At 39.3% G+C, this 24,472-nt stretch overlaps 5 protein-coding genes across 16 annotated transcripts in view; 3 read left to right on the top strand and 2 right to left on the bottom strand.

Moving 5' to 3' along the window:
- The first annotated feature begins 11,141 nt into the window (after positions 1-11,141).
- On the top strand, positions 11,142-17,452 carry LOC124425931 (leucine-rich PPR motif-containing protein, mitochondrial-like). 4 transcript variants are annotated; one of them, XR_006942611.1, is made up of 4 exons: positions 11,142-14,198; positions 14,279-14,437; positions 14,552-14,721; positions 17,384-17,452. XR_006942611.1 is itself a non-coding variant. In XM_046967018.1 (3 exons), the coding sequence occupies exons 1-3, from the start codon at positions 11,463-11,465 to the stop codon at positions 14,612-14,614; spliced, it is 2,958 nt and encodes a 985-aa protein (XP_046822974.1). In that variant the 5' UTR covers positions 11,142-11,462; the 3' UTR covers positions 14,615-14,766. The 4 variants fall into 4 exon arrangements, 2 of the variants coding, with proteins under 2 accessions (XP_046822974.1, XP_046822973.1); XR_006942610.1 differs by having other exon boundaries at positions 11,144-14,198; positions 14,279-14,432; XM_046967018.1 differs by lacking the exon at positions 17,384-17,452 and having other exon boundaries at positions 14,552-14,766.
- Positions 14,744-16,802, bottom strand: LOC124425935 (intraflagellar transport protein 74 homolog). Its single transcript, XM_046967031.1, has 2 exons — positions 16,445-16,802; positions 14,744-16,301 (listed from the first exon to the last, which is right to left on the bottom strand). The coding sequence occupies exons 1-2, from the start codon at positions 16,795-16,797 to the stop codon at positions 14,744-14,746; spliced, it is 1,911 nt and encodes a 636-aa protein (XP_046822987.1). The 5' UTR covers positions 16,798-16,802.
- Positions 17,000-23,234, top strand: LOC124425936 (DNA primase small subunit-like). 7 transcript variants are annotated; one of them, XM_046967035.1, is made up of 9 exons: positions 17,083-17,211; positions 17,302-17,452; positions 17,518-17,687; positions 17,749-17,944; positions 18,019-18,229; positions 18,316-18,856; positions 18,943-19,070; positions 19,150-20,054; positions 21,638-23,234. In XM_046967035.1, the coding sequence occupies exons 1-6, from the start codon at positions 17,112-17,114 to the stop codon at positions 18,688-18,690; spliced, it is 1,203 nt and encodes a 400-aa protein (XP_046822991.1). In that variant the 5' UTR covers positions 17,083-17,111; the 3' UTR covers positions 18,691-18,856; positions 18,943-19,070; positions 19,150-20,054; positions 21,638-23,234. The 7 variants fall into 7 exon arrangements, with proteins under 7 accessions (XP_046822994.1, XP_046822991.1, XP_046822992.1 ...); XM_046967036.1 differs by having other exon boundaries at positions 18,316-19,070; positions 19,150-19,215; positions 19,307-20,054; XM_046967037.1 differs by having other exon boundaries at positions 18,316-19,070; positions 19,150-19,733; positions 19,896-20,054.
- Positions 18,960-21,741, top strand: LOC124426195 (testis-expressed protein 47-like). Its single transcript, XM_046967581.1, has 7 exons — positions 18,960-19,040; positions 19,150-19,215; positions 19,307-19,408; positions 19,664-19,774; positions 19,896-20,054; positions 20,137-20,305; positions 21,638-21,741. The coding sequence occupies exons 1-7, from the start codon at positions 18,960-18,962 to the stop codon at positions 21,739-21,741; spliced, it is 792 nt and encodes a 263-aa protein (XP_046823537.1).
- LOC124425932 (nephrin-like) overlaps positions 20,397-24,472 on the bottom strand; it is a 74,889-nt gene continuing 70,813 nt past the window's right edge. For all 3 annotated transcript variants that reach the window (XM_046967020.1, XM_046967022.1, XM_046967021.1), the window contains one exon: positions 20,397-24,424. In XM_046967020.1, the coding sequence (XP_046822976.1) occupies positions 24,155-24,424 (270 nt within the window). In that variant the 3' untranslated portion in view covers positions 20,397-24,154. The remainder of the gene's footprint in view (positions 24,425-24,472) is intronic.

Genomic DNA, 24,472 nt, shown 5'->3' with positions numbered 1-24,472 from the left:
TAAAAATGGTCTCGAAAAGTAATACGAAAAACGATCTCGTTCGTCCGAACAAAGTGCAGCCAAGTACGTGATGAAGATGAAAAAGGAGAACGAAGGAAATAGACTTAGGCATGAAAATTTGTAACGTTCGTTCCGAGAAATCTGCGGAAACGCCGTCCTCACTTGACTGGTAAACGCATGACCGACCGTCCGAAATCGTCCCACGAGGAGATTATGCACCTTATGCCGCGTATCGCCATGCGTGCATCACCGTGTCGTCAAAACGAATCGCCAGGATCGACGCAACGAGCGAGCGCAATCGAAAACGCAAAAAGGAGTAATTATCGATGAGACAAAAATTTATCGTAGGTGGGTCCTTGGAAGGATCCTTGGGTAGATGGAGAGATCGAAAGATTGGATTTCGTGTCGTCGACCTACGTCTGATTCTCTTATGTACGCCTCGATATCGAATGTATAAAGGAACTAACAATAGGAAGAAAATAAGGTAACAAGGGAGTCTATTTCTTGGTCTTTTCATAATCCTCCTTCGTGAAGCACCCCCCGAGGAGACTCGCAGTATGTCATCGCGACACCACTGTCGGTGGCACAAAGGGAATAGACGATGTCGAGCCCTTTCGATTCGATTCTTCTAATTCACCGGCGCTTACGTCTCTTTCCCTGACTTTTTTGCTCTTCGTGAATTAGATATCGATGTCGTTGCACCGAGCGATAGGGATGTGAAATATGTTCTTCTTTGTTCGAAGGCTTTCCTTTCGAAATTCCACGATTTAACGATTAAGATCTACGATTTTAATAGTCTGGCAGCAATGCTTTCTTCCCTTTTCTTTTTCTTATCTTTAACGCCAATTATCGCTTTTATGCCAATATCCCAGCATCTTTTCCGAGCTTTTCCTTATATTCGAAATTGGAGAAACGAAAGAGCCGAGATTCGCGACTTTATACACCTCGAACGATATCGATTTGAAATGATCGGCGCGATAGATATCGGTATTCGATAGAACCAAGTTTCCCGTGAAAAAACCCGTGAATCTACGCAAGATAGCGTTTTATGAAAACGCTTCGTCGTCGATGGATCGGAAGAAGGAGGATGGATCGATACCGAGCGAAGCTGGGATATCCATCTACGATATCTATGAGACGCGCACTCGCCGAGACGTATATTCGCATCCTGGCACGTGCCAAGGAGGATCCTCTTACTCGTTTAAAGAGACAAAAAAACAAGAAAAAAAAAAAAAAGAAAAAAGAACGGCCACGTAATATAACGAGGTATATTCGATACCGCGTGCACGGGGCCACGGGTCCACTAGGAAGGGAGGAATAGGTACTACATAATTTTACACCAGGTACATATGTGCTAAGGCTATAATATTTCCAGGAGACGGCCGGCTTCTGATATCCTTCCCCTGCTATAGCTCCCTTCCTCTTTTACACGCGCGTCCTGAGAGAATTATATTACCACGAGAGGCCACGAACTAAGCGTCCGGCCCATAAAGATTAAATAAGGAACTCAGACGCGGAACGTGTTCCGGTCAATATTATCGGTTGACGTGAGAATCACGCTAGATTAAAAGCATCGTTTTTCTTGTTTCTTTAACGATAGCCCTCCTCATGGAGCGTGACGCGATATAATGGTTGGTGAATTTTTCAAAAAATTCTTCGCTTTAAAAGTAAGAACGAGAACGAGAACGAGAACGAGAACGAGAACGAGAACGAGAACGTATTTCTCGGGCGTCGCGAATGGAAATGTTATATTCGAATCGTTGAAAAGAACTGGAGGGGGGGCCAGTTCGCTGTTTCGAAAGGGGCAGTATCTTGGCGGGCAATCCGCGAGATTAGTTCCTCTAATGCGGTTACCTCACGACGCCGTAAGGGCTTACAATTAAACGAGTCCGAGATGAAAATTAGCAGCGTGGAAGGCGTTCGATATAGATCTCCTGCGGTTAGAGCCGCGCACGTATATTGTCGTCCAACACGAAGGCTCTCCACTATGATTGCTTCGTGAGAACTCGCTTGCTTTATCCCGCGTCGATCTGACTCTGTGCAAGCCAAAATTGGGAATCTTATAGTCGAGTAATAATTAAGCGAGGTCAATATGCGAACAGAAATAGAGAGTACGAACGGTAATACCTATATCGACTCTCCCAAGTACTTGGATTACATCGGAACGATCGAGTAACTCGTGTATAACGTCTTTTTAAAGTAATACATTTTAAATCAACGTTATCCATCCGTTCGAACCTCCGAAGGTAAGTAATAATTCAAGCGAGCTTTCGCTGCAGGATATTCTTAGATATCTCGATCGTTAAACGAAACGGTAACGCATAACCGAACACTTTCCAACTAGTTTGCGAATCTAACTGTTTGGTGCTATCGCGAGGTCCTATAGCAACAGAAAAAAAAAAGTAAGTAATCGACTTGAATCTGGACGATTGGACGATAGCATTACGGTGTCACCGGAGTCCCTAGCAAGCTGTCTGTCATTCCTAAGTGTCAAGCGTAAGAGACGCAATCCCTCCACTGGCACGTTCAAGTATATACGGATTCGTTGACGAGTTTGCTTTCGTTGTCAGGATTGCGCATAAACGCGCTCAAACGAACGTAAGATTCGACGTTTTGTCGTCCTCTCTTACGAGTATTAAATACATTATCATAAGGCCACCTCTATTTATCTAGATGGTTCGACTAGATCTATGGCGCACACGTAACGTCTTTCAAGGCGATAAAAGCTATTCGATTGGCGATCACATTTTAAAGGACTTTTTAAAGGACACGAAAAGCACTTCCACATAGACGATCGCTTTCACGATGTGCAAACATTTCGTGGCTACGAAAGGGATATCGCGAATCTAACGTCATATCGTCGCGCACATAATTTCTGCCTTGAAAGGGCAGGCACGGAGAAGGGGAGCGGAAAAGGCAAACGCTAACGTTATAGTCGTCGTATAACGATTGGCGGCTGTAGAAACACCAACACTTTTCTTTTATCCTCTTTCAATTCCACAGCTATGAAACGCCAGCCAAACTACACTTTGCCCAGCGACGGGGTAGAAAATAAAGATACATGAAGAGAAAAGACCTTTTTTAACCTTTCAGGTAAAACGCACATGACCGATCCTCGTCATATACGTATAATTGGTCGAATTTTCACGGCCGACGTAACGGTTAAACCGTTACGTTTAGTACTTTCTCACGGGCCACGTCCCAAAGTGAAACGCACATATACAACGCATTTACGTGTTTACGGCTTCCCGTGGAAAAAAAAAAGATAGACCCCGCGTCGAACCTATGCATTACGGTCATTAGCTATCTCTCAGCCTTCTCCCTGCATTTATTGTTTCGTCTATCGTGTCGACGATACGACATATGTTCAAAGGCAGGCCGGCAGGGCTTTGTTGAAACGCGCCAAGAGTATTTTTCTCGTTTCGTCTGTGAGATAAATATATCGCTTTTCTGTATCTACGATGCCCAATGATTCTTACGTAGCTTAGCATATCTATGCCTATAGAGACGTTTTATTTGACATTGCAATTGAATGGAAAATCATTTGTATATACGAAGAATGGCGTATATTATTCTCGTTATCGTTACGCTATATCCTTTCCGCCGAATGGAAAAGTTCTTTCTTTGTTTTTTCTTCTTCCTCTTCTTTTTTCTCTCGAGAGAGTAGAACGGCCGCATTCGTCATTATGCAACGTAAGAGGGTGCGAAAGGGATTGGCGAGTCCTTGAAAGGGCCCACCTGTTGCACCTTCTACCCCTCCCCTCACCCCCCAACCACGCGAGCGTGCCGATCAGCATACTCGCGTTCTATGGATTTCCAGCGAATGGATCAGATCGTTTCACGGCTCATCGTCTCGCGAGGCCGACGCCGATGTCGACTGATCGAATGGGGCGGGGGGAATTGTTACGAGTCCAACGGTTGGACGCGATACAAGGAACAATAAAAGGATTCGAAAGGTCTCGCCGGCGAAGCACCTTTGTTCTTTCTATCACGAGTGTCGTGTTCTCGGACGAACGCTATTGTTCGATCGTGCCACTCGTCGAACAAAAAGGGCATTTCGCTCGATGAACTATACCAACGGTTTCTATTTTGATGACTGGCCCACCTGTTCGTAGGAAGAAATCATCGCACGTCGTCATCGCATGCCTAATACACTTCGATTGCATCCGAAGGACATAATTTCATTTGCCAAAGGAGATTTATTCTAATTGTTTGTTTATAAATTAGATTAGAAAATAGTATATAGATCTTAGCGAGAGAAATTTGGCATTTGGCTTTCGAACGGAGAAATCGATTCGATAATTCGAGCAGCCGGCGTGAGATAGCGCCTCGCTGAAATAACATTTTATTTTCTAACGAATGAAAGGCTCTCGAAGACGTAGAAACAGATGTTTACATGACTGGCATCGTATTCGAATTTCGATAAGGTTGAGTGCCCTTAACGCGTCTCGATTTCCACGAGTTTATTATTCGCTTTAATCGTTAGCGTGACTGGGAGATCTTGGATAAGTTCGACACCAAAAGTCGGGTTTGTTATTTCCATCACGGAGTCCACGGTTCGGTAAGACGTACCTCGATAAAGAATGGACGATTTATATTGATGCTTGGTATATTATACCAAGTTGGTAATAACGAAGTGCGCTATAGTGATGTCCCACCGCAGGCATACTCGGTTAATTGAACCATATCCTTGATATTCCTTTCGGGCTCGAAACACGCGATATCCTTTCGCAGCTGCGAAGCGACCATTTAGTTTCTCCATCCTATACGATTTCTCTCTTTAATGCATTTCCGGCACGTGACTTTGATTGAAAAAGTCCCGATCCTTTGGTTACTTTTACAAATTTTTACTCTATCGTCTATGGATTTTCTTCTTTTCATTCATTTTACTCTATCGCGAGTTCTGTTTGCATATAAATGGGATACGAACGAGGAGGAACGCGAATGGAGTTAGGGGTGATGATAGATAAAAGATATAGCCACGTACTTGGCACGTAACAGCATTTGTCGAGCACAGGACGAGCACATCTGTCGACGTTCGCGGAGATAAGGAGATTGGGATTATCCTGATCGATTGTGCCTATTTTATGCATCGCGGGTACACTGGTCACCGTTCTAAATATCATCCCCACCAACCACCACCCACCCATCCCTATCGATCTATCTCTCGGGAAATCATAAAACGATCCGAACGTGACCATTTAATAGGCGATTAGGCTTTGATGATTGAAACGTCATCGTTCTGTACTCTCGAGCGAACGATTATAATTGGTTACTAATTGTAAGTAGGTATCTATATGCCAATGCGACAATGACAAAGCGACGATCGGCGTGCAATAATCGTTCTCGTTAAAGAGGGCTTAATGAGGGCTTGACATTGTGCGCGAACCTTGAAACTCGATGAATAGGCCACGAATGCCAATGTAACCACCCGCATCTACGACGAGTTGCGCGATTGTACACGTCGGTTGTCGGAACGAACGACGATGTCACGGAATCAAGTTACAGGTGTTTCTGACGAGAAGAAAGGCTTGGAACGATCAACTTCGATGGTTCGGAAAAAAAGAAGATAGAGGCGTCGTCCAGTGGCAATCCAATGAGACACTCGAGATATATTCTCCATGTGAAAATTTCTATGGCTATCTCTAAGGGCTATGTATCATATATATATATATATATATATGTATATGTATATGTATATGTATATATATATATATATATATATATATATATATATATATGTATACATATATAGATGTATGTGTAGGCATAGAGGAGCGAGCCTGGGCGCAATCCATTTGCGACGTAGGAAAGGAGGATAGATTTAGACGCGTGCCAACGTGTTATAGGGACAACGAGTCATAGAATTTCTTTGTTCCGTATCAAATTCGGGGAGGGGATCACCCTCTCCTTTGAACATCGACGTCGAAGCTCATAAACGACGCCGGACCGCGTCCAAATGTCGACGACGATATAAAGCCTCGCGTTAACTTTCGTTTTTCCACTTGAAAATACTACTGAAACAATCGAGATATCGAATAAAAAGTATGGGGAATACTTAAGCGCGAGTCAGCACTCCCATGGTAAAAAAAAAAACAGCGCGCCTTATGTCGCGTGCCTGCAACCTAATCCCCGCTGCAACCCATGAATGTAGTAGCTTGAATCTTTGTGGGGCCTCATCGAGGGACGTTTCGCACCCTTTCCGTTAGAAAATCTCGACGCGTGCCACGCAAGCATATTTTGGTCGATCTGACAGGACCTTTAGCTCCCTTCGATCCGTCGCGTCGCGGTCCATTATCCAGAACAATATAGCTTTTGGTTCCTTCGACGACAACCCTGACGCTGAATCGTTTCGCAAAACTCCGCGCGCTCCGTTATCCGTCAAACCCCGGTCCTCGGGGGAGGACCACCGACGCAAGCTGCACCATGCACGCCGAAGGCTATACATCGAAACGTTTCGCTTGGAGACAGATGTTGCCCGGGCGCATGTCTATTATATTTCAAGATGCATTTCGGCTATACGCCTTAGACATGTCTGGATTACGGAAATGAGAGAAATGGTTAAGAAATTGATATAGCGATTATTTTCTCGTAGGCTGGCGTTAGCGACCGGTTTCGGTTGGTCTCGATCGGGGTTTAGGATATAAGACATTGGCCGGAAGGTGACAGGATGGTGACGGTTTAGGATAAAAGCGAGAGAGATCGCGCGGACGGTAGTCGATGGAAGGGAGACGTGTCCGTGTATATCTTGGCGGCACCAATGACGCCTTTCGAAGGGGAAAGATCGACGTGACGGCGTACGCGCAGTTAGTGGGAGGATCCAGGGTTTCGAGGGTGAGGGTAAAGGGAGCGAAAACGGGCTAAATTCCTCGACGGGGGGTACGGAGGGGAAAGGGGAACGAGCTCGGTGGAGGGGAAACGAAGCTGCCCTGGTGGGGATAATGGCAGTCCGATGGTGGGGTGGAGACGCGTGCGAGCCCGATACCAAGCCGAGTTAGGGTTAGTCTGCGAGCAGGCGAGCGAGTGTGCGCTTGCGTGACCCTCGGAGGACTCTGTTCCCTGCTTCCTCCCTCCTATCCCTCTCTCTTCCCTCTATCATCTCTCTTTATCTATCACGAAAACGCAGTCGATCCATCCTCCGGGGGTCATGCGACCTTCCATCCCGCTTTCCCGGAACGAGCTACTGGATTGAAATCACCGAACGGACGTGCGCTCGTCACCGCTCTTCCACTCGCCAGGATTCTGGATAGGAGGAAACATCTGGAGTGGATTGGACGAGAGAGAGAGACAGAGAGAGAGAGAGAGAGAGAGAGAGAAATCCTTGGAAGAAGAGCAATAACTTAACGCCGAGGTTAAAAGCGCGACGAGCGTGCCGATCGAACATCCAAGGTAAATAGAGTACTGGATTATCTGATAACATGGCTCGCATGACCAACGACAGAGAAAAGACTGAGGAAAGTTTTTATTTCTTATTATCCGAAAAGGAGAAAAGATTGTACATAAATTGAATTTGTAAATTTATCGCTTAGCGATGAGGGTTAACGACGAAGAAGAAGAAGAAGAAGGATTGGGAGAAACGCAGAGTACTGATGCCAAGAGTACAATTATTAGTTAATGGCTCGCTCGTTATCAAAATTGATTTTGATACGTTCATTCGAGTACAAAAATGGACTCTTTCGTCTCACGAATACAACGATCGTTGGCCTCAAAAGTCGCTCATAATCTAAATCTAACGAGAAAGGATGAAAATTGACAAAGAGAAAAGATTAAACTGACGCAATCTTCTGGATACATAACGAAAGAAAGATTTCCAACTGACTTAAGATACATTTGGCCCTTTCTCTATCATATATCTCTGTCATATTCTCGTGGAAATCAAGGGACTCCTGCCGAATCAATCTATCACCTACCGAACGGGCGACGTTCAGGCGCCAAAAGGATCTACGTTTTACGCGGATGTAAGATTCTACTTTTTGTTCTTGATGCGCGGCTGATATTTATATTCGAATCTAACATAAGTTTTAGTAAACTTGACGAGTCCTTAAGTATCTATATTTAATACCGACCACTAAGTCTATTTTAATTCAAAGAGATCGCGCGCACGCGGTGTGTGCGCATATATATATATATATATACTTATATACACGCGCGCACACACACACATACACGCACACGCATACAGCGAGACTTGGAAATAAGCATCGTAGAATTTCTTTCCTTCTTTTCTTTCCCTACTTATTTTATATTACTATGATGAATATGAAAGGTGTACAACGAGCCGATACCAAAAGTATAGGATAAATGACAAAAAAGTGTTTGAAGGAAAATATATTAGGATCGTCATAGATTTGTGTCTATCTAATATATATATATATGTGTATAGCTTATGCTCTAGTCATCCTCTAGTCATTGTCCAGATCGTCTCTAGTCATGAACTAGTCAAATATTTACTTTTAATTAGTAAGATTCTTTATGATTCTAGTCTAAATCATTCTCCAATCTAACGTATTCTAGTCGCAAAGCTGAGATAACGTTTGATCGGGTAATCGTAAATAATGTCTCATTAGTTCCAATCGGTTTAAATATCCGTACAGCACATCCTATCGGACGAAGGAAAATAATTTCTTTCCTTTTAGAATATCGTAGTAATTCGACGAGGAAGAACTTTTGAGAAATTTTTCTCGTTTGCCCCTTTTGAATCTAGTCCTTTCTTACTATGTTCTAGTCATTTGAAATTGATAGTCACGAATCAAGGTAATTATTGGGCCAAAATCAAAGGTAAAGTTAATTTATTATATATTATATAAAGCGAATATGCAGGCCAACCATAAATGCAATTCTCGATGGAACGTATAATAAATCGTTTCGGCTTCGATTTCGATCCTATACGAGATACGAGATGTTTAAGTACTATTTCTTTACGACATCTTTACTGGATCATGTATATTTATGTAAGTAAATCGTACGTCGTATATCGCATATCGCATGTCGCGTACGCAATGCACCGCCAAAACCATATCACTGCCCGTGGATGCGATGCCATAAACACCGTCTCTATGCCAAAACAAAGGTGAAATTCGAATCATTTTCATATTGATGAAAGGAATCGACGTCTCAGGAATTAGTAATATTTTTCCTCTCGCGCTAGGTAGCTTTATCTCATCGAATTTACGTTCAAGGAACACGCAATATCAATTTCAATCAAAATTTCATCCTATGCCCAATCCTTTTTATGACGTTGCATCGATTTTTTCCTTTTTCCTCTTTTGGCAGCCCCAATCGGTAAAACATTCTCCTTATCGCATATTATCTATTTACTATCGCATATATTATTCGTCTTTGATATTTAATGATAATCGTTCGATAATCCGTTGATGTCCGTTATGGCAGCTACTATAAGGTACTAGATTAGTAATAAGGTATTAGATTAGTTTAATATAATACCATAGTGCGCGATCTAAGATAGATTAAGATTAAATATAAGACAGGTATATCATAATCGAACTTATCGTACGAACGTGTATCGTACTTTAAAGAAGAAAGCAAATCAACTTCCACGATTAAATCGTCCACCTTTCTCTACGGATTTGTATCGTTTGAAAATACACAAGTGAAAGAGTATTTACGCGGCTGTGCTTATTCTAATAAGTAATTCGTAATAAGATAAAATACGACACGAAATTTAATGTAATATAATACTTATCGCGAGTAAAATTGTAAGTTAAGTATGCTCGTAGCAAAGGGGAGAAAGAAAAAAGAAAAAAGAAAAAAGAAAAAAGAAAAAAAAAAAAAAAAAAGAAAAATGGTTAAAGGAAAAAAGAAAAGAAAAAAAAAGGAAGAAAGGGAAAGAAAATAGAAAGGAAAGGAAAATTTGTATCCTTGCAAATCCATAGAGACTGATTAGAAATATTTCAAAGCGATCAGATCAGAGTTGATTTTGCAAATTGGTAATGAATCAGTGGCTGATAATAAAATATCTAATCGTAAAATCTAGTCTAGTAAAATTTTATTTGTAAATAAAAGATTAATATACGAAGATATATTATCATGAGTGGGATCTAGTCAAGAAATTCCTGGACACAAACCCGAAAGTATTCGACGCAGTAGATCGATGCGCGATCTTCTCTTGGAGATACAAGTAGGGTACTCGATCTCAGTCCTAGGACACCTAGAGCTAGGTCATTAAGACAATAAATAAGTACTTGTATGTTCTTTCGTCGAGACTACTTGTGTAAGAAAGAAAATCATTGTGCGTGCGTTCTTAATAAGTTATTGAATTAAGTGGGCGTCTTTTTATTCCAAGATTCCCTCATTCTAAGCTTCTCGACTTTTCTCTCGTTGGAAAATTGGAATTGCGTGTGTATCTTTTAATTTTTATATAACTTTCAACTGTAATAATTATGTGTGTATCTATCTGTCTATCTATCCATCTATCTATCTATATATATAATATTTTAAATAAAGAACAATGCGCAATATGTACGCGCTATTATATATATAGATATATATATATATATATATATATAGATATAATCAGATATTGTCATTAGGTAATTAACGTATCATATTTTACTCGTAGTCATCAAGTTTGAGCTTTTACAAATGTAGTGCTTATTTAATCGCTTATTTATTCATCTATAATCAGCGTGTGTTTATGCGTGTACTTTTCTTGTACGATGTAATCGATGTATGTAATTTAATAGCGTGTTGAGTGTGACTTCTTTTTCAATTTTCTCATTTTTTTCCATTTAATGAAAAATGTATCGGTCAGGACGAATGATATCTCTGGTAATTCATGATTTTCAATATCTCATACGCAAAATGAAGCAAAAGAAGAAATAAAAGATCAGGTATGACCGGCATACAAATGGTTTTTCTTTCCATATTTTCCATAAAAATGTCATTTCACTCATTTATTTATTTTTCCTTTCTTTTTCTCCGTCAACGCAATTCGTAGAAAGGATTGTTTCTACATAAATCGCTGAATCATTCCATCCTTGTTATCCGCAAGATTTATTTTCAAATTGATACAATACAGTTAATAACGTTGCCACTTTGACTTTTCTTTGTTTTCTTACTACGCTGATCAAATGGAAAATCCTCGATAGGAACACTGGCGCCATCTCGAGAAAGCTAGGCGAAGTATAATTTAGCTATATATCCCCATCGTATACGTCGCGTTTTATCGAACAGTTAACGCATTAAGTTTCGCTAAAGTTTTTCTCTTAAGTCTTTAATCTTTTCGTATTAATTAGCCGTATGCAGTCGTGTAGATAAAAATGTATATTTAATTCTACGAAAAGAAAATTTGTCAACAGTGGCGGTAGCGAAGTAAAAGCCCCAGGACCGACTATGAAACTATAATTTTAAGGTTAGAAAGATTGTGTGGAATACGGATAAATTTCTTTCTCTTTCTCTTTCTCTCGTAATATGCGTATCAAAAGGACCAAATTCTCATCGATATGGCATTGTACAATAGGTGTTCACGACTATTGAAGTATTACAAGAAGACGTACGTGAGCAGTTATCAAAGATTTTGTAGTTTTGAGAAATACTTGGTTGAGAAGAACGATACCATTGATTTCGAGAGATACAAAGAGCAACACGTTGATTTCCATAATTCGGCGATTTCTAATTGTCCTCCGTCGTTAACGTTCAACACGTTAGAAAATAAAGTTTTAAATTTTTGTATAAATCTTCGAAATGGTAGGGTCTATCTAAATGATTTAGAGGAAATTATTCAAATTTATGAGAAAACGGAGAATGTATTAATGGACAATATTGATTTGATATTGCTCAAGTGTTGCGGCGAAGTGTTATCCAGTGTCGATCTCCTAACAAGACGAAAGTTAACTAACAAGGTATGGAATTTACTCGAAAAGAAAGGCTGTGAGATAACGTTGAAACATTATAATGTCCTTCTTGAAGTTTACGCGGAAAATTTGGAATTTGTAAATCCGCGTGAATTCTTAGATAATATGAGGTTAGAACCCGATCAGAGGATATATTGCTCTCTATTGAATGTAATATCAAAAACTGATGATTCTGAATTAACTGTCAATATGATAAAGAAGATGAAAGAGGGAATAAATCGTTGGAGCAAGGAAACGTTCGATATGATCGTCAAAGCAAATGCCATGCAGGGCAATATCGAGGAGGCCTATAAAGCAATCGAAGAAATGAAATTCCACGAGATCGTCCCGTCTAATGAAACTTACGTTTACTTGGCGTACGGTTATGCAAGGACCGGCGTTATTTCCAACATTATAGACATTTTTGAAGAGTACCATCCTAGCGTTACGAATATAATCGACGTAATAAAAATTCTCAACCGTTATGGATACGAGGAGCACGTAGAGAGGATTTTAAAATTTCTACCTGTATCGTTGAAATTAAATGATTTATCTTTAATTACCAATGCCATTGTCGAGCTGATATATGCCGGTCAAAGGAAAAATGCACTCAGGATAATAATTAATCTTCCTACGGAATCAAAGGTTGCGAACATTTGCGAGGAATATGTCAGACACTTTGTAAACGAGGGAATACAATTGGATAAATCGGACGAGGATATTTTAGAAATGATACACGAAATCACAGACCATAAATATTCTCCGTTTGTCATAAACAAAGCTACCGAAGTTGCCCTGTCCAAAGGCAGGATATCTTTGGCTCTTAGTTTATTCGAGGAAATGAGAAAGAACGACATACCGGTACGTTCTCATTATTATTGGCCTTTGTTAATAGAAGCGCATAGGCTTGCAGACAGAAAGAAATTTAACTCTCTCATATCGCACATGATATCCTCGAACGTCGAGATGGATAAAGATACGCTCATTGACTACGTATTACCTTTCGTGGTTCCTAATTTCGTTGATCCTATTGAGATGACGAAAACATTGATCGATAATGGAATTAATTATATGAACGTGATAGAAAGCGTCAGTGCGTTTCTCTTGCGTGAAAACAAATTGAACGATCTAATTTTATTGCAATCTAAATTCAAAGCGAAAATTAATTTTTGTGATAGTTACTTAGAAAAGTCTCTCATCGAGGGATATGAAAAAGCAACCGACAAGTTGGCTTTCACGTCGTTTATCTTAAAAATTCTTTATACGATGAAGCCACCGTATTTGTACATTTTGAATGGATTACTAAACGACGCAGCCGAGTTTAAAAAGTTGCAGAGGCTTATAGAATTTTTACGAATGTTAAAAAAATATAAAGTAACGTTGCCAAGGGCAGAGATCGATGTCATGAAGAGACGCATTGCTGACATAAATTTATCGGAGGCAGACGAATGGAAAACTCTCGAGGATTTATTGAAAGAGATGAACGACAAGGAAATGGACATGAGTATGAAAGGTGACTCGTCAGATTTGATATTATCATTGAATCCGCATCCAAATAAGATGGACACCGAGGAACTGCGTAATCATATTATAGAACTTAAATCTAAAAATCTGAATACTCGTGGGACGATTAAGAAATTACTCGAACGATATTGTAAATACAACGATTTAAAGGGTGCCGAGGGTATAAAGGAAGAAATTATTTCGAATAATATCGATTGGACACCAGGAATGAGAGCGATGTTATTTGATTTGTATGTCAAAAATAATCTATTGGATAAAGCCGAAGCCGAGTTAAATGAAATTCGAAATAATTTCAGTCATTTCATGTTAGATAATAACAAAATATTATCGTATGCTACTTGTTTGGTGAAAAACAATAGGTTGGACGATGCATTCAATGCGATAAACGATATTAAAAATATTAATGTTTCTATGAATGTTACTGGCAAATGTTTGCGGTTGTTGTCTGCGATAACGAATGGCGAACGTCATGGCGACGCCGAAAAAATGTTAATAACTCTCGTTAAGAATAATTATTGTAAATTGGACAATAGTTTACTCAATCCATTGGTAAAAAGTCATATTATGAGAAACGACATAGAATCTGCCGTGGATACTTTTCTACGGTGTGCGAATAAATACAAGCAAACCCCGGCGAAACAAATATTATTAGGAATATTGGTTAGGCATATGGGTGATTCGTCGATACCGAATGTTAAGAATAAGTTGAAGAAGGTTTTAAACAGTATAAGAGATATTCACGGAGAGCCAGTGGCTCTGGTAAAGTTGATCCTGGCATTGGCGGAAGTCGGTAAAATCGAACAATTACGGGATATATTTCAGGTCAGTTTTGTTTTTTCACCATCATCATATACAATATTATATTATGTCATATTGTGTTATTTGTCCTTTTCTTCCCTCAGATGCGAAACGTGCAAATGAAACTATTGATTAACGATATTCGTAATTACGATAACGACAGTAAACTGAATATATCGTTAACTATATTCGAAGTCATCAAGTATACCAAAAACATAAATGTAAATCTTTTGTGCGATTACATACTTTCGATCTATGGTATGGTATGATAATATATATATATATATATTTTTTTTTTTTTTTTTTTTTTTTTTTTTTTTTTTTTTTTTTTTTGAGTATACTTACTTGAGATAAATTTATTCTAAAATCATCGACAGATCAAATTAATGACAGCGAGGGAGCTAACCGGTTACTCAGAGAAATGGAGAGGGCATCGATAAGGCCGACTGAAAAGTATATAAGTAAGTTCCGCGCGGCCCAATAAAACGAGGAAAGAACGATTATGAAATGTAATTATTTAACGCCATTGAGCCCTATTTGGAAAATGGTAAGAGCCCAAAAGAATTCATTCAATAAAGAGTTTTGGAATTTTCTTCGAGTATCGTACCGTATTCTTTCATCAATTTCAAGGCTTGCTGCTTACGCGGTAAATAATCAACTTGTTCCTTTTGTCGTAGGATTAAATCATTGCTCTTCTTATTTTCTTCCCTCAGATCGATTAATTTCTTTTCAAGCGCCTCAATCTCGAGAAAAATTCTATTATCGTTGAAATGCTCCTTGATTCGTTTGTAATCATCGTTGACAGTTTTCAATTCTACCTCGCCGATCGTTCGCTCGTCCATCAGCCTTTTATGCTCGACATTCGCATCCTCGCGTTTCATTTGATCTTTCACTTTGAAACCATTGAAATCTTCCAATTGAATTAATTCATATTCCCTGCCGTGCGTTTGTTCATTAATATCGCCAATTTCTAATCTCAATTTATCCTCAAATATTTCCAATTTGCGCAATGTCTCCTTTAAATCGATATAATCGTTTCTTAGCATTTCGAAACTTCGATTATTATTAATATTATTTGCCTTAGTACGCTCGGCGGTGTCGTAATAATCGTCATGCTTGGACTTATTTAGAATCAATAAAACCTCCTCGTTCCTCGTTAAATTATTCCCATCGCCGTCACCGCCCCCGTTCGATATTCTTTCCAAATACTCGACTATCGATATTTCCAATTTCTTTATCCTTTCCATTTCTTCGGCTTTATTGTCGTCGAAGGTGGCAGCGAATTGCTCCATAACTTCCTCCCGCTTTCGTAACTCTTTATATTTCGTTTGTTTATCCGCATTGCCGTCCTCCAAATCTGTCTCCAAACGTTCCAATTCCATCTCCACCTCGGCCAGACGTTTCTTTTTACCCGCGAGTTGGGCCTCCGCGGCCGCCATCTCCATATTGTCCTGTTTTATCTTTACCAATAATTCTTCCCTTTCTTTTTCAGGCGACAATCTGTTACCCTCTTCCTCCCTCAGTTTATCCCTCTTATATTCGCCGTCCATAATCTTAACGTGCAACTTAACGGCCTCCTGTTTAAAAGGGGACAATGCCATTTGTTCCTCGAAGTGGCCCTGTTCCTTCGACAACGCCTCGAGTTCCTCCTGCATAAGGGCGATCGTTTTCTCGACCTTAACCTTTTCCTTCCGCAATATCTCGTACCTTTCTCTCGTACCTGGATCCATCATGTCGATCAATTTATCCGTACGTTCCCTCACCGTTCCCATTTCCTTTTCCGTTCTGCGCAGTCGTTGCTCCATTTCTTGCCTACGCTCGAACATATCCTCTATCTCGGCCATGGACCGTTCGTTTCTCGATAATAATTCTTTCGTCTCTTGGTCGATCGATTCCTTTTCAATGTTCGAGCTCATTTTATCGACGACGATATTATAATCGGCGAGTTCTCCCTGTAACGCCGTTAATTCCCCTGCCAAATCCTTCGCTCTTTTATCGTAATGCAATATAGTGGCCCTTTCCTTGTTCTGCATGTCGATGTCCCGTACGATAGTCGCCATCTCTTGCGACAATTCTCGCATTTTTAATTGTACGAGTCCCTCGTAATATCTTTTATCCTGGACTTGTCTGTATGATTGAAAGAAAAAAAAAAAAAAAGAAAAAAAAGAAAAAAAGAATAAATAAATTATAAATGAACTAATCGTTAACTAAAAGTAAGTACTGTAAGTAAGTAAGGTATTGATTCGTAAAAGAAAGGAATGATAACGAACCTCGTCATCGACGTGCCTCTGCCAGCAGTTCCAGGACGGATAGAGGCGATTCCGTGCTGGGTGATGGGTCTTTCCAGACCGGACATCGATAGTCCCGTATTCAAACGAGACAAACCCGAAATAGAAGCCGAAGGTGCCCTAACGGTCAATGGCGCATTTCTAGCCGCAGGAGTCGCCGATCGAAAGCTACTACCGTACTCTTCGATCTCCTCTTTGATTCCTCTTCTAGACGTCGGTCTTTCGATTTCATTACTTTCGATCTTTTTTACGGTCTTGTCGAGCGTCTCGCGGCGCCAACGGGTCACCGGCCTTTCCATTTGCTTCTCGTTGCCCGCTTCGCCTTCGAGATTCATCGGAAGGCACTGTGCCAAAACTGTGCACTTGAATGATTTTTCTTCTCTTTATTGCTTTCCTCTCTCTCTCTCTCTCTCTCTCTCTCTCTCCCGCCAGCCTTGCTTTCCTCTTCGACGCGCGGTACTAAAGTGAACAACGGGGATAGTATAGAAAATATTTCTGATTCGTTCGTCGATGTTTACGTTCTCGTTGCTGTGACAACGAAACCTAACCTAATTGCCACCACCGGCAAGTATAGGGTTTTTACTTTTTGCCGTGTAAACTGTAAAGTGTCATTTTGTTAAAAAAAATAAAGCTTTGACAATTAGCTTTAATGAGTACGTGCAACGAAAATATTTACAAATATCTTGATATTTATTATGAAATATTATTTCCATACGAAGAGCTATGTACTTGGTTAGGTTATGGAGACGGTATCGAATTATAAGATCTATCTCATGTTATATCTCGTACAACAAGTATAATCTAGCAGTTTTCTTTTTCTTTTTTCTTTTTTCTTTCAGTCGCCACCATATCATTTAGAGAATTTTCATTGAGACTATTAAATCAATTGTTCATTAGAAATAAATCTTTTCCAATTCCTAGTCAGATGAAGGCAACTATTCTTAAGGAACTTCCAATAGCAATAAATATTGGAGCGATATACAACACGCCGTAAGTGAATAGTGTTAACGACAGAGTATTCAAGAAGATAGAAGTAAAATGAAGAAAAATTTCAGTCCGCGCTGCAAAAGTATAGCAAAGTTCTTTGTCGAGAAGGAACTGGTCTTTGATGTAGATATTTCTGACTACGACGACGTGAGGACGTGCTGCAAGGGATCTGATATCTGTACAAGATGTTGGAAGTACATTGTTATCGCCTGCAAAATATTAAATATATGTTTAAGACGTAAGTAGTATTTAGGCCATTATTAGACTATATTTATTAACATGAATCTCTTTCTGTCTAGATGATTTTGGTTACGATCATATACTGTGGATCTTTTCTGGAAGAAGAGGAATACATTGTTGGGTTTGCGATAAAGCTGCCAGAATATTGAATCAAGGTAAACGCAATGGGATATTGAACTATATGCGACATGAAACGTTAAAGTGTTTCATCAACGAGGACCATTTCGAAATAAGAAAGTTGAATTATTACGACAGGTTCTCTCTAGTTCGTTCATCACGTTTGATAATCATTTTAACAGAACATAAATATAAACAATGAAATATTTCAGGCGCGTTCTTGCGATCATAGAGCCTGAATTTATACCTTTATGCATCGTAGATCAAAATCTACTTGGTACGGAGGAGGGAGTCGATTATTTTCTGGCTCTACTTCCCGATAACGAGGCACAGACAGACGTCAAGCAGTTATTTAATGATCGCATAAGCAGTATCGATAGATGGAACTCATTTACCGAATATCATAAAAATATGATTAATTCCGTACGATTGAAACTTACTTCTAAGTATTCAAATTCCTGGCGCTATAATGTATAAATTTTTATTAATACTCGATTCTTTATGTGTAGGGCATACATTATTGGAAGGGACTGGAGGAATATCCAGATCATGTAAAGTTGCACTATTGCGGTCCAAGATTTGATAGGAATGTAACGGAGGGTACAACGCATTTGTTGAGATGCCCATTTTCTGTGCACAATGAAACTGGCAAAATCGTTATACCGTTCGATTTAGCCGAAGTAGAAAAGTTTGATCCGTCGGCCATTCCTACGATAAAACAGTTGATTACCGAAATTAATATTCTAAGGAGAAATCGGTCGATCGAAGGAGACGTAGGTTATGCAAGTGATTATCACGAGACTAGTTTAAGGAAACCTATGGATATTTTTCAAAGATTTGTAAAACGAGTAATACAGACAAAGTCAAATTATAATCAATATTAAATGAAGTTTATCGTTAAACCGGTTGTGGAGTATACTTAAATGGAACTTTTCCTCTGCATTTCTATTCGCCTTTATCCCCAAAGTATATCGTCATCGTTTTGCAGAGATATTTTCTCACGTGTCCTTAGGGCCCTTAATGGTTAGCAAAGAATAGATCAATTAAAAGGTCTCTCTTCTCAAGACTTTTATTCTCAAATGTTCTCAAGGGTGAATTTGCATCATCGTCGTTGGACGATCACTTTTTGTTTTCAGCGTATAGCATATAGCACATGGCACATACATTGTTGGATTATATAGCACTAGGAACGGCCAAGATGGCAGGGACAACGAGAAAAAGTTTATTGGATGTGGTGGAAAAAAATTTAAAGATTATTAACTATGTAAATATGATTATATTATTCGCTTTATCCATGTATGCCCAAAAAATAATTCGATAACGCACAATTATGTCATTTTCAGAGTACATACATAACACGATTCTCATATTTTGGAGAATATTTTCATAGTTCGGAAGAACTCCAAGAGGTTGCCCTAAATGATATTTTGGCCCGATATACATTGCTCATAAAGACCCGTTAAACTTTGATGAACTTTTTTTACCCTGCATTTCTTACAGGTAATGAAAAGGATCGTCAAAGGACTGCACGGTAATTTGAACGAAAATCTCGTAACCGGTTTGTTACTCATTTATCCAAGATTTTACATACATCTGTTGGAGGTACGTAAAATTGCAAAATTGTGATAAACGAAACTGAACAAAAAAAAAAAACAAAAAAAAAAAAAAAGAAAAGAAAAACAAAGGAACAGCACAATAAAATCGCCACAAGTTTGGCGTGTGTGAAGGTTATTAAAAAAAGACTTGGGAAAGGAGATGAGAGATGAAAGGACAGGAATGATGGGAGAGATAAGGAGATGACATAAGGAGATGCGCACTCATTCCGAGTAACTTAATTCGATAAGTTTATGTAAATAGGCGCCGGAAGACATAATTTACATGCATGTCAAAGGCATCTGTGAGAATAAGAACGGAGAAGAAAAATTTGGTAAGGCTATTGTTTTACCGACGTATCATCACGTTAATCACGTGAGTTATCAACGTAAAAGGCAAGGCGCCTGCATAGCTTTGTTATAGCTTTGTTATAGCTTTGTTATAGCTTTGTTATAGCTTTGTTATAGCTTCTGTTTTCCTTCCATTGTTCTCGTAGAGATTTTTCATCGATTGGTTTCACGTTTACACGCTGGCACCTAGCTTATTGGAAAGGATAGAAAAGCAAACGCTAGAGGATATCAAAAGACAAATTTCAAATTGCTGCATGAAATTATATCATCTGTGTGACTATATATCAAGAGTAATGCGCGACGATGTGAGTAGAGATCGACGTATATGTAGATATACGTATCTGTATAAAAACGACAATCGTCTATGTTCATCGTCCTTTTTAATAGGCGAACGACGTTGTAGAAATTTTATTTAACTTAAATGAGAAAGTACCGCAATATCTTCCCGAAAGTACCGTCTTGGAATTTTTGTTAAACGCAAAGTCAAGCGTATTGAAGACCGTCGAAGATTATTTACGAGTTTACACCGAAGTACCGTTTATAGAATTTTACGATGGTAATCGAATTTACATTCTTTATTTTACTTTTACATTATTCAGGCGCACGAAAAGGCGCGATTCGGGCCAAAGGATTTGACAGATTCTGGCCTTGAATAAAAACGATTATTTATTAGAGAATATTTACAATATCAAAAAAAACGATCTTTTTTTCTTCTTTTCTTTTTTTTTTTTTCTTTTTTTTTTCTTTCTCTTCTTTTTACGAGGATACACAAAGATGATACTAAACTAACGATAAGTACATATACATACAAATGTCAGTGTTTCTGGCAGAAAGCAGCCCCGGTCAGGCAGTACGGTTCGAGCAGTCGGTGCCTCGACGATATTCTTATTCTAACGAATCCTTTCATTTCAATCATATCGAATTAATCCACGAATCGTACAGTATATGCGAGAAATATGATTCGTGTCTGGTGGTCGTGCCACTACGTCGTTCGAACTTGCTATCGTTCGCGATAGGAGAAAAAAGGAAAAGCATTTGGACTCGCGTCTCGGCACGTTCTAGCCGTCACGTACGTTCATTTGATAAACTTACGCAATACTTATCCTCCGTTGATTTTTTCTTTTTTTTTTTTTTTTTTCTTGCTTTTTTAAAATATTTCTTTTTTCTCATTTCAATACTTTGGTATCAGGAAGAATGTCTGAGAGAATAAGTACTACTTTATGTGTAATTTATCGCGACGGAAGAAGGTCTGGGTTGTATCTTACGAGCGGATACACGATACCTCATAAATTTTTCGTTCTTGCTAAGAGCATAAATATAGAACACGCGTATCTATATTCTCTTTATACCGTTAAGCATGTAAATTATTTTCCTAAGAAGTCTGAACATTTTCCAAGGTATTGTATTTCCAGCAAAAGTACAATTGTATGTCAGCGATGCCGGCTCCTATCCGAAACGAAACTTTCATACATATCGCGTATACTTATGGCCCTGCTATGTCTCTTTCAGAAGTGCTGATGGAAATTCAATAACTTATACAAACCGACCTAATTATCATCTCTTTTGACGTATTAATAGAATCTAATGAACGAGACTGACACGGATAATAGTGCCTTACGTTTTCAGTTAGAAAGTTGCGCTCACAAATTCAAATGATTTCATTGCGTTACGCTAGATCTCAATTCTTCAAACGGTATATTCTACAGAACTTGATTGGCCCTCGTAGCCGATGTTATACATTACGATTGTTATATCCGTATAATTCGGTCGGCCGAATTCTATACGCGAGCATTCTTTTAGCCATTCCGATAGGCATTGGTTTAAGTGGATATCCATGAAATGGCAAGGTGAGACACGTTTGTCAATCATTGATACGATCATTTTACAGATACAATTTGGCCAGCTACGTCGGACAATATGCCTCGTTATGGCGCGTTGGAGAAATGCGTCGATCGAGAAAAAGGCGAAGATCCAATGAGGAAGAAAACATAGACTTGCGTAATGTTCAATTTGACGATATCATCGAACGTGTTTTATTTTCTATTATGTTAGTTATATCACGACGAGAAACCTAAGTAGGAGACTTTTCGAGCCTTGTGAAATTTTTTGCGTTAACATTTACGAGTTGAAAATAAACGATCAGAGTTATTATTCATCGTATCGTCAACATTTACGACCGAACTCGAACATGCGAAAGGACGAACAAAGTTCGTCCTTTTATTTGGTGCGTATCTCTGTGTGTTTTCTTTGATTTCGTGTAAAATTTCTTACAAGGATAAATTACGCATTTTCCAATTTATCAATCACTAACGTGTACATATGTCGATAGTACATTCGATTATGTACCAACATCAATTCCATCAATGGCAATAATAATTAACAATTCATTTAGTAAACATTATATAGTCAGATTTCTCAGAGATATAACTTAATGTCTAGCGATCGAAAGAACACATTCACGTAGAAGTTTAGAGAAAAGTTCAGTTTCGACGTTATTTTATTAACAAATGACTCTGGCGGAAAGACAGACGCTTTCTCAGCTATGTACCTAAACGCCGTATAAACTTTATTCGGACCTTTCAGCTTCAACTTTTCTCTCTCCCCTCTTTCTTTTTTATCCTTTTCACTGCTTCAAATATTTTTCTGTTACTCGCTTCAAAGTTGGTATTTACAAGACGAAGCAAAATGTCATCCACTTTCTATGCATCCCCTTAATCTTAAATCGCGGAAATGGAAATCGATTTATTTTCTTTCTACGTTAGAACATAGGTAACGTACCGTCGTCGTATCGCCGGCGCCGGTAACGAAATCGATAATCGACGAAAGCCATACACTCGCACATTTTGCTCTTTTATACAAATTTGCAGATCTACAGGAAGGAACCACGGTTGAAACGCGGCTGAAACGCGACAGCCCTCCTCGTCGCGTGACGCAGAGGGTGTGTATTCGCACGGCCGGGCATATTCGTCCTTATAACGATTAACGATACGTTCAGTTATAATACATGGGAGAGGCAACGAGAAATGTGACCTCCGGTGATACATTAGATTTCCAACAAGATTTTCTTAAGCATCGAAACAGGCAGTAATTTTTAGGACTATCGCAATTACGTACCACGAGTGACAGACTTAACTTAATTAAATCGGCATTCATCTAATTTGAAGAGTTAAGATAAAGATTCATTCTTCTTTTTTTTCCCCTTCTTTATAAAACAACGCTCATATTTGTGTGTCGTTAGTACGGTTACTCGCAAAACGGGGGAAATGTTATTTTCTTTTAAAGACATTATCATACAGATAGTTAACGTTACAATAAAATCCAGAATATTGTAGACTGAAAGAAACCAGGGGACTTGCTTTGACTGTTTTCGTCGTCGTCAACGTCGTCGTTCGTTTTCTTTTTTCCTTTTTTTTCTTTTTTTCCCCTTTTTCTTTTTTTTTTTTTTTTTTTTTTTTGTTCGAACGCGTTATTCCTTTACACACACACACACACACACTCTCTCTCTCTCTCTCTCCCCCCTACCCCCTCTTCAAACGTTTTGTTCGGTTTTCGTGGTGAAAAACCAAACGATATGTTTCTATCGCGTTTCCTCGCTTTCGTTCCCCTTTCCCAGCAGTCTACGTTTTTAACTTTAGCCGGCTCCGGCACGCCGCGCCGTGCGATCGATTTTTCACACGATATCGCACCAACGAATTAACCCTTTTCAGTATACGTTATTCTGGTTGCACGATCGACTTTTGAATTTCGTCTACGTATTTTTTACTTACATCGACTAGACAAATTGTACAGTGTGTACCGTAGTAAAAGTTGAATAAACTTTATGCTATTGATTTGTATAAAATATCTTCCATGTTCCAAAGGTATGTACAGTACATAAATTACGCGACGCTGTGTGTCTGTGTTCCTTTGTGTATTCTCAAGTGTATGCATGGAGTACATGCGTGTGCCTGTATATATACACACTTTCTCATTCTCAACTGTACATATGTATATTTATATATGTACAAGCACACGCATGCACGTACTACACACGTGTATGTGTAGGCATTCGTACTAAATGTCACGCGTTCGTACACACGGCTCGTTCGCTCTCTCTCTCTCTCTCTCTCGATTCACGTCCATACACATTCATCGACGCAGTATCAGTTTCAAAGTCTTCCTTTAATATAAAAAGGGCACTTGATTCAACATAAGTTCGTAAAATGACGATATCATTTATGGGGTAGGAAATAAATTTGTTAAAATAAAAGAGGCTTGTGTTGTTGAACTCACATACGGCGTGCGTCACATACGTTTTCTCTCTCTTTCGTACTTCTTTCGCAAGCGATAAGATAATTAACAATGAATCTCCTTTTTTTCTTTTCTAATACATGGTGTAGTTCTCAAGGATTCGTCAATTACAGCGTCACACCGAGCTTTCTCTTTTGGCCATCACAACGGGCGTAGTCACGGTCGCCTCTTTCTGCGATTGGACGCAGCATTGAGCAGGAACTCTCGTTTCGATGTCCTTCGACAAGAGCGTGCATGTACTTGGACAGGTCCTGCCGACGACTCCTAACCCTGCGTACAACATCGGTGGACTCATCGTCATCGATTGAACGTTCTGAGTCGGCCAGTGCTGTCTCGGTAGGGTGCACACTCCATCGTCGTACACGCTCCCGATGATGGGCTGAAACTGAAGGATCTTTTTGATTTCTATCTTTCCCTCTCAGTCGTCTTATTA

Source organism: Vespa crabro, chromosome 8, assembly GCF_910589235.1.
Source record: "Vespa crabro chromosome 8, iyVesCrab1.2, whole genome shotgun sequence".
Classification (NCBI taxonomy): Eukaryota; Metazoa; Arthropoda; class Insecta; order Hymenoptera; family Vespidae; genus Vespa; species Vespa crabro.
The sequence above is the reverse complement of the archived record's forward strand: the minus strand, read 5'-3'. Positions and strand labels throughout refer to the sequence as shown.